General features: G+C 34.2%; 1 protein-coding gene across 2 annotated transcripts in view; it reads right to left on the minus strand.

Annotated features, from left to right (window-relative positions):
- Positions 1-15,517, minus strand: part of RASA2 (RAS p21 protein activator 2) — a 110,768-nt gene that overhangs the window by 39,610 nt on the left and 55,641 nt on the right. For both annotated transcript variants that reach the window (XM_031957861.1, XM_031957863.1), the window contains exons 5-8: positions 11,788-11,871; positions 9,634-9,706; positions 5,866-5,942; positions 4,307-4,405 (exon numbers count right to left, since the gene is read on the minus strand). In XM_031957861.1, coding sequence (XP_031813721.1) covers positions 4,307-4,405; positions 5,866-5,942; positions 9,634-9,706; positions 11,788-11,871 — 333 coding nt within the window. The remainder of the gene's footprint in view (positions 1-4,306; positions 4,406-5,865; positions 5,943-9,633; positions 9,707-11,787; positions 11,872-15,517) is intronic.

Raw genomic sequence — 15,517 nt, forward strand, 5'->3', positions numbered from 1 at the left:
GAAGCATTAAGTCTGTACAGTGCAAACTGAAGTAAAGAGGAGAAAAATAAAATATTTTAGGATTCAAAACATTACAGAAGATGGAAAACCACAGGCTTAGAGTGGACTCATGAAAGCTATTTCCTGCTTCTTAAAGGTTATCATTAATGGATTTGCATAAATGAGAGGTTTGTCACCATTATCTAAGTTAAAGTTGAGAAAGGACAAGAAAATGAATTAAAATAAGACAAAGGTGATGTTGTGACATAAAAGAAAAGAGCAAATTAAACATATCCACTACTCAAAGCTTTCTTAAAAGGAGATGAAATCATGTTGCATTTCATTACAAATAGTTGAAAACATAAAGTATGTCAGTCATTAATGACAAACTTCTCACAATGCCTTTTTAATTTTAACAAACTATCAAGCTGTATTTGTCAGTTTTGTTCTGCCTATTTGTCCTTTATATACATAATCAACATACATGTGCACAACTAATACACAATTAACTTGACTCTAATTCCCCAAAGGGGAAGCTTCTTTATATTCCACACAGGGAATTCCACAGGCTAATAGACAGAGCTGGAGGAGATCAATAGGAGAGATTCTTGAATTCACACTTCTCATACAGTTAAGAAAATAGAGGCACAATGACATTAATTGATTTAAGATCACAGAAGCATTAAGTGTGATCTGAACGCTTGTCCTTTGACTTCAAATCTAGAGTTCTTTCCACTAGACTATAGTGCCACTCTGGCAGAGTAAGGGTACTTTTATGAATACTTCTATTCTTCGGGTTGTCTGGTTATATAAAGTCTTCTATCTTTATCAGCAGTGGTTTCATATAAGATTTGATTAGTCTGGGTTCTGGGATGATATGTTCTATTCATAGTAAAGCATAGCATTATGGAAAGAAATTCAAATTCTCAGATCAAATTCTATTCAGACATGTATAGACATGTATAGAATGATCTAAACACTTAATTCATCTTTTAGCAGGTGATAAGAATGTGTTCTGGTTCTAGCTATACTATACTTGGGCACCTTACTTGTCTGAACTTGAGATCTCATTTTTAAAATAAAAAGTTGATTGAATCTAGAAGATTTCTTTTTTTTTTTATTTAGCTTTTTATATCGCCTTTTGCTCTCACCCTTCTTCTTTTTCCCCCACTTAAAGAGTTATCTCTTTTAACAAAGAACAAAAAGAAAGGAGATAAAGCTCAAAGAAGTTAACAGCATCTCCACCACATTAGGCACCGTCAGTAGTGTTCCATGTCAACAGGTCTGGGACAGACTCATAAATATGAAACAGACTAGATGATTCCTAAGGTCCTTTCTAGTTTTAAAATTCTACTTTCTTTCTTTCTTTTTTTTTTTTTTTTTTTTGCTGAGGCAGTTGGGGTTAAGTGATTTGCCTGGAGTCACACAGCTAGGAAGTGTTAAGTGTCTGAGGTCACATTTGAACTCAGGTCCTCTTGACTTCAGGGCTGGTGCTCTATTCACTGCAACACCTAGCTACCCCTAAAATTCTATTCTTACCTATAGATCTCAGAAGCAGCATGGACAAATAATTCTGAATAATGAACTCACATCAAACAAAGGAGGAGGCAATCAATATTAGAAACCTGATTTTATTACTTGAGATTGAAAATAAAAATTTTTACCAAAGAAAAATAACTGAGAAGCTGAATCATGCTTCAGTGATTCTATCTAGCAATGAAAAACCCCAGGAAAGTACTCTCCAAACAGGAGAACTGAATTTCTGAAAATAACTATATTTCCTATTCAGAAGGGCGACAGAGAATATCTGAAATCACATAAAAGGCCAAAGAAATAAATCACAGGGGAAAAATGTTTTGCAAATTAGAATTCCTGGATTATAGTGCTATTAGAATAACCTCCACAAGGGGATGCTGTGGGACTGAAAATGGAAAAAAAAACACATTTAACCTATCCTAATATTTTTATATTGGATTGAATTACTGCTAGAACAGCTTTACAGATTTGTGCCTTTATCAATGAGCACATACCCAGATTTCACTAATCAGGGAGATTAGGTTTGCTTCTCTATATGTTCCACCACAAGAGATCATGGTACCATGTGCATCTTCCTGACCCTGTGGAAGAACAACAGGATGTATTCCTAAGTCTGGTTATTAAAAAGGATGTGGAAGCCTTACCTGAGGGGATCATTTTGCTCTCTAACTGTCCTATTGATTTAAAAATAATTAATGGCTGGAAAAGTTAGGGACTATTTGTCACCTGGTGGAATTATGATTGCTGCCTGCTATCATTTGGAGCTTGGAATTTTAAGAACAGGCAGCTATCTACAGACAACCAGAAAGCTCAGTGGATAGAACTCCAGGCACAGAATCAAGAAAACCTGAGTTCAAATCCAACTTCACAGACTTACTGGCTGTGTGATCCTGGCCGGGTCACCTCACTTCTGTTAGCCTCAGTTTCCTGGGGGCAAGAATAGTACCCATCTCTCCCAATTGTGAGGATCAAATGAGATAATATTTTTAAAGAGCCCAGTCCACTGTATATGTTTAATAAATATTTGCTTCCTTCCTTTCTTAATCAAATGGAAGCTTTTGGATATGAGATGACTGAAGGAGAGTCACTATTCCTTAGAATGAACATGTAACTAAAGTTATGACAACTTTAAGTTTTGAATCCTGTTAATTACATTTCTGTTCACTGTGAGATAACCTGTGCAAATAGTACTTCACAACATTATCATAGCATCCTATGTTTCTCTCCCCCCTTTTTAAATTTGCCATAAGATCAAAGCTCTAAAGACTTTCATCTGCAGTTTGGGGCTCTCCACAATCTGATACCATGTTACTTTTTCAAATCATTTTCTCTTCCATGTCCTCTGCCCAATCCACACCACCTGCTAGCCTCCAGATGCTGCATATTTCCCTGTCTCCTACCCTGGTTGACGAAATCCCATCTTTATGGAATGTCCTCCCCCTACACTGGCTGACCTCTTTCGGTTCACCTTTTAATGTCCAAGATGCCAGATCTCCCATGAAGTCTTCCATGATGCTATTCTTTCCTAGGGGACATTAACCTTTCTTCCCTGATGGACCATTTGGTTTGCTCCTGGTAATGGAATTGCCCTTTGAATGGTAAATTCCATAAGAAATTGTGTCTGGGGCAGCTAAGTAGTACAGTGGATAGAGCATCAGCCCTGAAGTCAGGAGGATTTGAATTCAAATGTGACCTCAAACACTTAACACTTCCTAGCTGTGTGATCCTGGGCAAGTCACTTAACCCCAACTGCCTCAGAAAAAAAAAAAAAAAAAGAAAGACAGAAAGAAAGAAAAGAAAAGAAATTGTGTTCTATCTAGAGAATGCTTAGAAAGGACAATGCTCAATACACAGCAGAAACTTAAGAAACATTTGTTGAATTCGTTTTGTTTGTGAAAGAGGCATGGGAAAGGATGTGAAGCTGATAAGGGAGCACCTACGGCTCTTCTAAGTCCAATATCAGGGGCATGATGTACATTTCTAGAATTAACTTGGGCAAACTGGAGAACTAGAGTCCCCAGCAGTTACCTTTCCAGCCAGATTTCACATGCCTCCCCTTCACACAGTATATGCTCCAAGCATTCAGGTCCTAGGGGATGTTTTCCTAAGAAATCCCTCTATTCCTTCAAGGCTAAGCTCAGTCATAACCCCCTACAGGCAAGCTCCTAGGACTCCTCTAGCTGTCACTGGTCCTTACCGTCCTCAAATTCTCATTTTCAAACTTTCTGGTACATGTTTTTATCACATCTGTGTCCTGAACCTTTAGCACAATGCCTTAACCAAAGCCAGGAGAGTAATGAAAAACACGAAAGACAAAGTCTTTTGTTTCCTTTTTGAATAATGTAAGAATTTTTTTTTAAATATCAAAGGATCCAAATTGTCTAAACAGAAAAAAATGGGGGCTGAAAAGCCCAATTAGGCAAAGCATCCCTCCACATCTACAAAGAATAAGCTCTGGGAGAAGCATATAAATGAATGATTACAAGACATGGAAAGTGCTGATAGTTTATAAAAACATGCTCACTGTCAGACTGAGAATGTAAACTAAATACACACAGGAAGTCAAAAGACAAAGTTCTAATTCCTCACCAAGGGTACAATGACTTCCGATCCTGACCACATCACAGACTCTAACAAATCATTCTAGCTAATCCAAAAAGAGAAAAATAAAGAGAAAACAAGGACATGTTTGAAGACAACTTCTAAAAACAACAGTTTTTGAACATGACTGACTCAATGAGACCACCGAATATATCAGAATGTTCCAAATTATTAGCTTATCCATTCTTACCAGGCCTGATGAGAGGAATCATTTCTTAACACCTTCACGGGAACTTTGACCTCTCCCAGAAAATTATCAGCCAAGTTTCCATTGTTCCATAAATCAACCCTGAAAATTGAAAACTGATTTGTTCATTTTTTAAATGTAAGAAGATACATGCCTCAAAGTCGCTGCAAACTATTATGATTTGTATTATGGCATTAATTTTACATGCTCAAAGTAGATGTTAGCACTGTCATATATAGCTATCTAGAAAACAGAAAAAAAAAATGCTGAAGTGGGTTTTTATTTAGAAACCAAAAAAAGCAATAATTTGTCAAAATTTAAAGCATAAATAAAATAGCTGTCATTTAAATTTGTGCTCTTTTTACCTGTAGAAATCAGGACTACAGTGATTTTGTTGGATTTGAGAAGAGAAACATAAATAAAAATACTGTAATTTTTCTCAAGTATCAGCAATCAATATTTAATTATAGTAAATTCAGTAGCACACATAACCCATATATTTTAATTACATGATTAATACAACCTTTAAAATGAACACACTGTTAACAACACACTTATATTATACATGCAATTTATAAAAAATTATTTTCTTACCAAGCAACAACTAAAATATTTAAGACCTAAGAAAGATAAGAGACTCCAAACACATGCACCTGGTTTAGTTGTCTTACTGTACATCTTACCTCACTGATATTTCTGTTAGACAGCAGATATGTTAAGAGGAATAAGACAATTAATTCTCAAATGTGGTATTTACTGCTTTTCTAAATAATCTTTGCATCTACATTATGAAAAAAATCAAAAAGGTAACAAAATTTGAACAAAAATAAAAACGTTCTAAAAGGCAATTTTGGTAGATATCTATAAAATAAAATATACCTTGAACACTATATAGTGGGGAAAAAAAGCCACAATGCTTTAATAAAAAAATTAAAATCTAAATAGGAAACTTTTAGAAGGAAAAAAAAACCCTTATAAAAGCTTTTGAACAGACTTGTTATTTCAGTGGTGTGGAAGACTCTTGATATGGAAACTGCTTTTATGATGAGGTGCAACACTCCTCCACTCCTAAGGAGACTTCAAGATCTGTTTGGGGAACTAAGAGTCTGTGACTGGACCTTGGTCACACTAAGCATGTGTCAAATCCAAAACTTTCTGATGTCAAGTACTCCTCTAGTTACTCTATCACATTTTTTTCCTTATAAACTAATAAGCAAGATGAATTGTTTTGAACAATCTAATAATTTTTAGTAAATACGGAAATATACTTGTTCACAGAGCTATAAATGGGAAGTTATTTTTAATGGAAATAATTTCCCTACAACATATGTATTTCTACTTACCCTTAATACACTGTATGAATATAGTAGTATTTCTATAGTTTTTGCAAGATGAAACTGACAATTCTTTTGTTTAAGATTTCTGAAATTATTTTGAGGACAGACTTAAAACTTACCTTAGTGACTCTCTCTTATATTTAGATTTTACAACTTCACTAGTAACCACAAATTTTTCTTTAAATGCATGAAAATAGTAATTCTCTATGACATCAAGAAACATACCTGATTTCTAGCTTTTCAATGTCTTCCTCCTCTACCTGAAACTGGGATTTTTTGGTGTAGCTACTAGATCTGGTAACCTGTAAAATAAAATTGTTCAACAAATATCCTTTACAAACTCCAAAGTTTTCCTTCCCCATATTCTTTCTTTAAAATATATTTTCAAACGATGTATTATCTGCATACAAATATAGAGTAAATTTTACAGTTCCATTCTTTGTTCAAAAGCTAAAACTAAAAACAGTATTGAAAGAGAAAAGTAACAGAGAGATTGGGATTACGCTTCTAAAATAAATGGGAAACATTCTGGATTTGATCCATTTCTTTCTATATATAGTCATCTTTAATTTGATTTTACCCATTTCAATTCTTCCAGGTATTATTTCTATGTGCATAATGCTCATCCATATCCTACCAAAAAAAAAGAACTGAAATAAACAAAAATCTATAATGCATTACTATTTCACTTTTCCAAGTCACTCCCCAAATCCAGATCTAAATTTATAACCGTCTATCGAATATTTCACTTAAATACCAAGTTAGTAATTAATTAACAAGCATTTAATAAAAGCCTATTTTTCATGCTAGTCACTATGTATAAAGCACAAATACAAAGATGAGACAGTTTGTACCCTCAGAGAACTTACATTCTACACAGGGGTAAAGGCTTCCAAAGAAGGGAATTTCCTTCCAAGGAAGGTCCAATTAGAGGCAGAGCAGTAGGTTGTTATGCTCTTTCTAAGGCTGTACTGATGTGCATTTGTTATCAGAATAAAAGCAAGAAGAGAAAAATAAGATAGGGAGCATATGAATGCTGGGACACAGCAAGTAGCAAAATGGGATGTAAAGCATGGTCTACAGCACTAATCTCAATATAAGCATTCATTCAATATGTATTTATTTAGCATCAACTGTGAAAGGCAGAAGAGATGTGTTGGCAGCTGATAATTTAGTACAGGAGGTAAATGATGTATGCAAAAAATGATAATACAAAGAATGAAATAAGTATTGTGGAAAAGGTAGAAGAATGCTGAAAGGGTTCAATCCAGGGAAGGAACATATTCTTTCTTTCTTTTCTTTTTTTCTTTCTTTCTTTCTTTTTTCTTTTTTTTTTTCTTTCCATTTTTGGTCTGTGAAGTGGAGAAAAGAAATTGGAAGTTTCATGAAAGGGAAAACATCTGACCTGGGTCTTGATGGAAAGGATTTAAATAGGTGACAGCTTTTTGGAATTACCTAAAAAGTCTGAGGAAAGGCATTTTCAAGCAAGATGAAGTAGTCTACTTGACAGGTAAGTATGAGGTATGTACAGGAAGGGCAGACAAGTTAGTATAGAAGTTTACAAATTAAGAGACCCCAATATCCTGACAAAAAGTCACCATGATCTCAGGCAGAATAAAGCGTAAAACTGAATGCCCAAAACAAAAGGGGTCTCATACCCAATTATTCCCTGCTCTAGTGAGACATATAGATGACAGTATTCATACTCATTTCTGAGGACTCCGTTTTAGGAAGATCATCAATAAGAAAGAGGATGCAGAGGAGGGGAACAAGGACAGTGAAGGCCCCAAACCGTATGAGGATAAGTTGAGAGAATTTAGGATATTCAGTCTTGACATAACAAAAAGGGTGGACTGTAATATGAAAGGGACCTTCAACATCTTATGTCTGGTCTCAGAAGAGAGTATTTGAAATAATGGGTAGAAGCTGCAGAGAGGCATACTTAGGCTTGATGTAATAGGAAACTTCCTAAAAATAGAGCTATCCAAAAACGAACTGAGTTGCCTGGAAACTAGTAGGTTTCTGCTCACTGCAGATCTTTCAAAGGATATTGAATAACTATTTGCTAGAGATGTCTAAAGTGGATTCCTTTTTGGGTACAAATGGTCTAGGTTAGAAGTTGCATGAATTTGGATGGGAAAATTATTGCATCTTTATTTATACTAACCCCTATGGGATATTTTGCATTTTCTTCAATTACCTAAAAAATTGTTCTGAAAAATGGTCTATAGGTTTCACCTGCTTGCCAGAGGCGATCATTAAACAAATACAAGTTCACAAGGCTCAGGTAAGAGACTGTCCTCTCTATCTCTCTCTCCACACCCCCCCAGCTCCCATCTTCTTCTCTATCAGTCTCTCTTCCTCCTCCTCTTCCTCTTCTTCTTCTTCTTCTCTCTCTCCATTTCTCTCTCTCTTTCTGCTAAGGCAATTGCCCAGTTCACACAGCTATAAAGTGTTAAGTGTCTGAGGTCAGATTTGAACTCAGGTCCTCCTGACTTCAGGGCGGGTGCTCTATTCACTACACTAACTAGATGCCCCCTGTCCACTCTCTTTCTAACTATGAGACCTATTTCTTGACCTCAGACTGGTCACATGAACCACAGAAACCACAGCTTACGACTCCTAGTCCAGGGCTTCCTATGTCAACAATTTATTTTTCTGTTCAATAAAAAGGTCTGCTCCATCTCTACTACATGCAAGGCACCATGCTAGATGATGGAGATATCAACGTTATGAGAGAGAGAGAGAGAGGACTGTTAAAGCTTATTATTTAAACTCTAAAAGAGGAGGCCAGAAGGACCTTCAGAGATCATTTTGTGTAACTCCCTCAACTTTCCAGATGAAGAAAACAAGTCCCAGAGTGACCTGTTCATGTGCCTAGTTTAAGGTGATGTGGCTGGCTGATGACAGCAGATCTCCTAACTTCCACACAGATGCTGCTTCTATGCTATCATAACACACACTAATGTTCACTTAGTGAGAAGGAGGAGCAGCTCAAGGGACACATCCTACACTAATCCTCTCCCACTTTCTACAGTGCTGGAACCTACATCATCACACTACTTTTTATACATCTTGCATTTGTCTACTGTGTACCTCATGTTCTCCCGCTTCCCCTAGAGTCCCTCCCAGAAGGGAAACTTTCACTTTTGTCTCTGAAACTCCAACTCTGTGCATGGTGCCTGGCATAAAGCAGGCACATCATAAGTGGTTGCTGAAAAAAAATTCACCCTTACTAAGAAGCATCATTTTAGATTCAGTCCAATGTTCTTGTATGTCAGGATCTTTCTGAATTTGTTTTTGTAATCTACAAGAGTGTAAGCTAGCCTTCCTAGCTTTTTGTCATTTGCAGATCTGGCAAGCATGTGATTTATGACTGTTTTCAAGCCAATTATAAAGATGTTAAATAGATCCCTGGTGCACTCCTCTGGACACCTTCTTCCAAATGGATACAGAACAATTACTGAACATTCTTTTGTATCTATTTAGTGAATTCTGAAACCACCTGACAATTATTAATGGTCAACTCCTATTTTTTTCCCTTTTCCATAAGAATGACATAGATTGTTTTTGGAATACCATGTTTTTCCACTCCCCCACCCTCTACTGTTGAGTCTTCCCTCTGTTGATTATTTCCAATCACTGGAGTATATGTTGTATATTGTTTGTATGTTTTCTCCCTGGTTAGAGAGTGAACTCTTCAAGAGCATGGACTATTTTTTGATCAGTGCAAAGCACAGTGTCTAATGCACAGAAGGTACTTAATACATGTTTGTTGATTGAGGTTTAATCCTGAACACAAATGAAGCAGAATAATAACTTTATAAATAAAAACCACTGTAAATTTATTGAATAAGTACTAATCATATAATTTTGCTTATTTAAAAAATTATAATTACCTTTAAAATAGTCTATGAAACTTAAATGTATAAAATACTAAGAATAATTTTTCATATTAAAACAAACAACCTGAGTATAGAAAAAGTTACCTACCTCGAAATAAAAGGTCTCATTAAACTGAGGGTTACTTGTTTTCTTCTTGACTTTTGTCTTCTTCTGGTCATTCCTGTTCCAAGGTGTAAATTTTTATTTTGAGAAATAAACAGTACACAATTATAAAACATGCAATTTTCAATTGGGGAGCTCTTTGCTTAATTTTTAAAGTCAATGGGAAACAAAGCATTTCTTCAAGAAATGTTATTAGTGAACCAAAAAAATTACTTCTTTAAGAGAAGTGAAAGAAAAGTGGCTTGGTACAGTGAAAAGAGAACTCAGACCATCTGAGGATATGGATTCACATCCTGCCTTTGACACTCACAAACTCTGTGATCTTAAGCAAGGCCACATCTAACAGCTTTGCACTTTGGTTCCATCATGTGTCAAATAATTAGATTAGATCAGATGAGAGAAGTCTGGCAAACTTTTAGAAGGCAGGGCTATGATCTTCTTTTACCATGGCTATATGTCATATCTGCACCCAAACGATATAATGATTTTCTAGTAGACAGAATGACAGAGACAATAGCAATGGCAGCCACACACTATTGGAAGAACCAGAGGAAGCTCTCTGCAGTGGGCAGACTCTTTAGGAATGTCTTAGGAAAGGCATGGACAAGAATCATACAGGAATTCTCTCATTCTTTCAGAACAGGCACTTAATAAATGCTAGCTGATGGAGAAGGCCTCTCCTATAAAATGGAGAATTTCAAAATGTGACATATATCAAATGATGACTGGCAAGAGAAAAGTCAACAAAATATAAAATATTTTGCTAAATAGAAAATTAAGAAAACTCAAATATTTTTAAATTTAAGTACACAACATTACAGGATTACATCTATTTTTGTTGCTTAGTGCTATTACTGCAGATTTTTAAATAAACATAGCTATATTTAAGTAGATAAGATTTACATTTAATACATTCTATTTTGGATCTTTTCTCCACGATCTTTTTTTCATGTGGTTAGTGATTTTTACAAAACAAAATGTCACACTAAAAGGAACCTAGCAATGACTCCATTTATAAAGCAACACTCTATGTTGAATTATGTGGTAATTTCATGAATGTGAATTTTTTTCCCCTTTAGACTGGAACTACTACATACCCAATATACTTAATATATGCAGGAGTGCTCAATGTATTAGTAAAAGTAATTATATAAATCAGAATTTAATAAATGAATATTTAATGAAGATAATATTTAATATATAATTATAAATTTCATTGTAAAAAGGGAATTGCTGTAAAGTTCCTTTAACTTCCTTTTTTAAAATGATAATTTACACAATTTAAACTTATACACAGCTTCTAAGAAGTTAATTATGCAAAATCAGAGTACACAACTATAAGGAACATAATAAAGCACTTTCCATTTAGTTAAACAATGCTTCATAGATTCATAAAGCAGGATCCTAAGAGAGACATTTACCAGTGGCTGTTGAGTCCATTAGCAAAAGAAGATGAAATACAAAAAATCTATCTGCTTCTTTGCATTATTTTAGGGTCCTGCTTTACCTTTCCTAACACTTAGCCTAGTGCCTGGCTCATGGTAGGCACTTAAAAAAAAATGTTTACCAACTGATCACTTTTCTATGAATTTTAAGAAGAACAACATTTCATTTAGTGTGGGAGTAAGGGCTTATCCTATAAAAATACACTTTCTATTAAAAAAAAAGAAAAATTTAAATATATTTATTATTTTCATTTTCCTGAAGAAATACTATAAGTAATAGTATATATTTGATATATGTCCTAGGCTTCTAGAGAAGACTTTCCTGTCACGATAAAAAAAGGAGGAAGTGGTTAATTACGAAGCTATAAAGAAAAGCTATAAAGAAAACACCAGAAAAGTCTTGTATAGACATGTCTATTGAACTAACTTATTTAAAGTGTCTTGGTTCATTGTTGTATAGAGGAGAGGAAGATATTTTTCAAAAATCTGTTTGCAAATCATTATTTTGGGGATGGGACAAAAACAGCTTTCCTGGCTATTAGTTTTCAGGTTCTAATCTATAAAGAAAGTGAATTACAGGAGTTCATAACTTGGGAGTCCATGAACTTGGTTTTTCTTTTTTCTATTTTGATATCTGCACTTAATATTAATGCTTTTTGATCTTATAAAATGCTTTATCTTCTAACCAGCCTACCTTGAAGGTCCCACAAGAGAAACTGTGGCATAAGGGTCACAGCTCTGTCCATTTATGAGAGGCAATCCATTGCACGCCTTGATACTAAAAGAAAAGAAAGAATTTTTGTAACATTGATATATCATAAGTCAAGGTAGGAACGAAAACATTTTTTATTATAAAAAAGGTTTACAGCTATGTATTACATTACAGCTACATGTAAACATTATATATACTGAATAGGTAAAATATAACTATAACAAACATACTTATAAAGAAATCCTGTGAGCTGCACATTGCCATTTCAATGAAAGTATTCAACATGTCCATTAGTAAGCACTGAGACCTCAATGTTATTCATCACACTATTTCTTTTTTTTTTAATAGCTTTTTATTTACAAGATATATGCATGGGTAATTTTTCAGCACTGACCCTTGCAAAACCCTCTTTTTCAACTTTTCCCCTCCTTTCCCCTACCCTTTCCCCTAGATGGCAGGCAGACCCATATGTTAAATATGTTAAAATGTATGTTAAATACAATATATGTATATATGTCCATACAGTTATTTTGCTGCACAAGAAAAATTGGACTTAGACATAAAGTAAAAATAATCTGAGAAGGAAATCAAAACTGCAGACTGATGCAAGTAAGCATTCAGGGATATCTATGGTGTGACACTACATTAAGTAGTGTCCCCCCCACCCCTCTTAAGAAGAGACAAAAAACAAGTAGCACATTTTTTAATTGCATGAACTGCTAAACCAACGTAGAGCGTCATATCCTTTACTAAGGTGTGAATGAGATATAAGGAAACAATTGTGGTTTCAACCTTTAATTCATAAATATGTGGGTAAATTGCATGAGAAGTAACCATTTCAACCAAATCATATCTTGCTTCATTACACACACACACACTTAAGTAATTTTTAATTTTATATCTTGGTAACAACTGCTGTTGCTTTTTTTTTTTCCAGAAAATATTTGTAATCCTAAGAAACAATGTTTTTTCATAAGTTGGTGAATTGCAGAGTTGTGTGTGACTTACTACCAAAATCTTTCTGAAGACTTGGTGAATTCATGAAATCAATTTCTGAGAGCCTGCATTTCTTAATGAATACTAGGTGTGTACAGTCTAGTTATGCTGCCTCAAAGCAGACTAAACATTTTCACTCCTTCGCCACAGAGGTGAGATAGTACTCTATGGAAGGTGCAGAGACTGAGTTCTAATGCAATCCTGTTAATGCAGGTATTAAAATAAAATTTGAAAAACATTTTCTGAAACAAAAGAAATAGAATATAATTCTAGAAAATGTGTTCTAGCTTTTAGTTCTAGTTTAGTTCTTGGGTAAATTCACAAAATTTCCTAATACTCTATCAAAAACTAAAAATGCTAAACAGAAAAATATTTTTTAAATGTTTTCTATTTTTCTCAGTAGAAAAATTTTAATAAATTGTATTCTCTTCTTTGAGTTTAACAATACTGAAATGAAATTATGAAATAACATATCAAAGTTCATAGTCTTTGCAAGATAACATGATGGTCACTTAAAAATTCTAAGAATACAGGAAGAATCTGTGGTTTGTTCAATGTGGGGGATTCCCAGTAGGGGGGCTCCCTTGACCAATGCAGATCCCAATTACAGACTTAACAGATCAGGAAATCATTTGAAGGGCAGAGAGGGTAAGGGCCAGGAGGCAGGATTTTAATCCAAATCTGCCAAGTCTTGGGTTCAAGCTGCTACTTCATTAAAAAGCCAAAAGATAAGATACATAAAAGATCTTTTTCACAAGTGTTTTATAGATCTACTTAACTTGCAGAGTAGTGTAATTTTACATTATATACACTTATCTGAAATAATAGTCTTAACACTTCCACCAATTATCTGGAGGAATAAATTGTCCTTCTAATCTGTAAATCAAACCACAGCATGACATTAACATTAACAGCATTTAGGCAAGTCATATCCTTTTTTTTCTAATGATTTAAGCCTAATGGCATTACCTTGTAACTTGTTTACTTCTATGTTAATATATTCATTCCAACCCTAACTCTGCCCAATTACCTAAGCCCCATGTTTTTAGTTCTTCTGTCAGACAGTGACAACCAGCACCCCCCAACCCCTCTCAAAAAAACTCATACTACTTTATTTCTTTTTGAGTTAGATAGTCTCTAAATGGAATTTTGAGACTCTGAGTTTTCCTAACTAAACAAAAAACAAAACAACAACAACAACAACAACAACAAAAGCCAAAGCTGCTTATTTTCATTGGTTTACAAGTGAAAATATATGTTAAATGAACTGGGAGTGAAAATATATGTTAAATGAACTGGGAATGAAAATTACTATTACTATTTCTAAAATTTCAGGCAGGGGCCTGAAAAAAAAAAAAGAGGGAAATAAACTCCATCCAAAATTATACCCAACATAGTATGTGAATTCCTTTTTCTTAAAAAAATTAAATAGCAAGAAATGTCCATACAGAAGACATTTTAATTTCTAATTCCTGAATCAGCTGTAAATTATTAAAGACCAGATGTATATTTCAGATCCAAGTTGTACCAGATACAGAGTACTCAGAGGTTATCAATGATCATATTTCAGAGTTTATGATTAAGATGTATATTAAATTAACAATGTGAGCTTCTGGGCACCTTCCAAATTTGGGGAAGGAGAAAGGCAGAAAGACAATATCTGAGAATAATCATCAACTATTATAAATTAATTGAAATCATTGAATTATGACATCTCATAAGCTGTCACAGATATAACTGAATGAATGTATTTTTGTAATGAGAACACAAAAATTATAAGCACGACATATGGGAAGCTCCTTTACCTAGAGCTTAGGAACACTGGAGATAACTTCTTTCCTGAAGAGTCTATCACTACAAATGATAAAACAGAAAGGTAAAGTTGGGACAAACAACTGGCTTGGAAGTCAGAGCTTGCTTCTGGTAACTACTCAGGGTCCCAAACAATTCTTAAAGGCTCTAAATTGTTGAAAATGTCTAGAATGAAATCACAAGTCTCATTCCCTGCTGCACCCCCCAAGAAAGAAAAGATCTAATGTCAGACTAGCCCTCATTTCCTGCCAAACAACCAAATGCTATTTAGACAAGCCTATATTTGCGTGTGTTATTAAATCATTAGTCTGTTTTTATCATAAGATGAATATTTTTCTTTTTATATTTTCATACATCTTTCTTCACAATTTTGTGACCATTTCTAAATATACAAAATCTTAAAGTTCAAAAACCCCAAAAATCTACCACATACTAGGAAAATGAAAATGACTTTGTTTCACATTAAAAAATTTGAAGTTTTACATACCTAAATGTATTTTGCTGGGTCAAAGAAGTTTGTGTTTAGGTATTATATGAGAAAGTTTACTACTTGGACTCTTTTGCAAACATCAAAAATTTTAATGAAAACTGATACGAATAATAACTTAGGAAACCACTATTTCCTTTCTCACTGTTTCAAGTTCTAACAGTACTTGTTTAAATAGGTCAGATGGTTGCTGCCTCAATTGCCTGCTTGTTATCCCTTTTTCTAATCTGGTATCGATTCTGAACTTTGCTCTAACAAGTTGGTGATGATCTGACTACACAAATAGACAATTCAGAAATGACTCTCATATTAGTAAGCAGTCACTTCCTGTTTTTAAAAATATAACCAATTCATTATTATTATTTTTTTTTTTGTGATAATGCTTATTGACCATATCCAATGCCTCCCAAGGCTCAT

This window comes from Sarcophilus harrisii, chromosome 3 (assembly GCF_902635505.1).
Source record: "Sarcophilus harrisii chromosome 3, mSarHar1.11, whole genome shotgun sequence".
Lineage (NCBI taxonomy): Eukaryota > Metazoa > Chordata > Mammalia > Dasyuromorphia > Dasyuridae > Sarcophilus > Sarcophilus harrisii.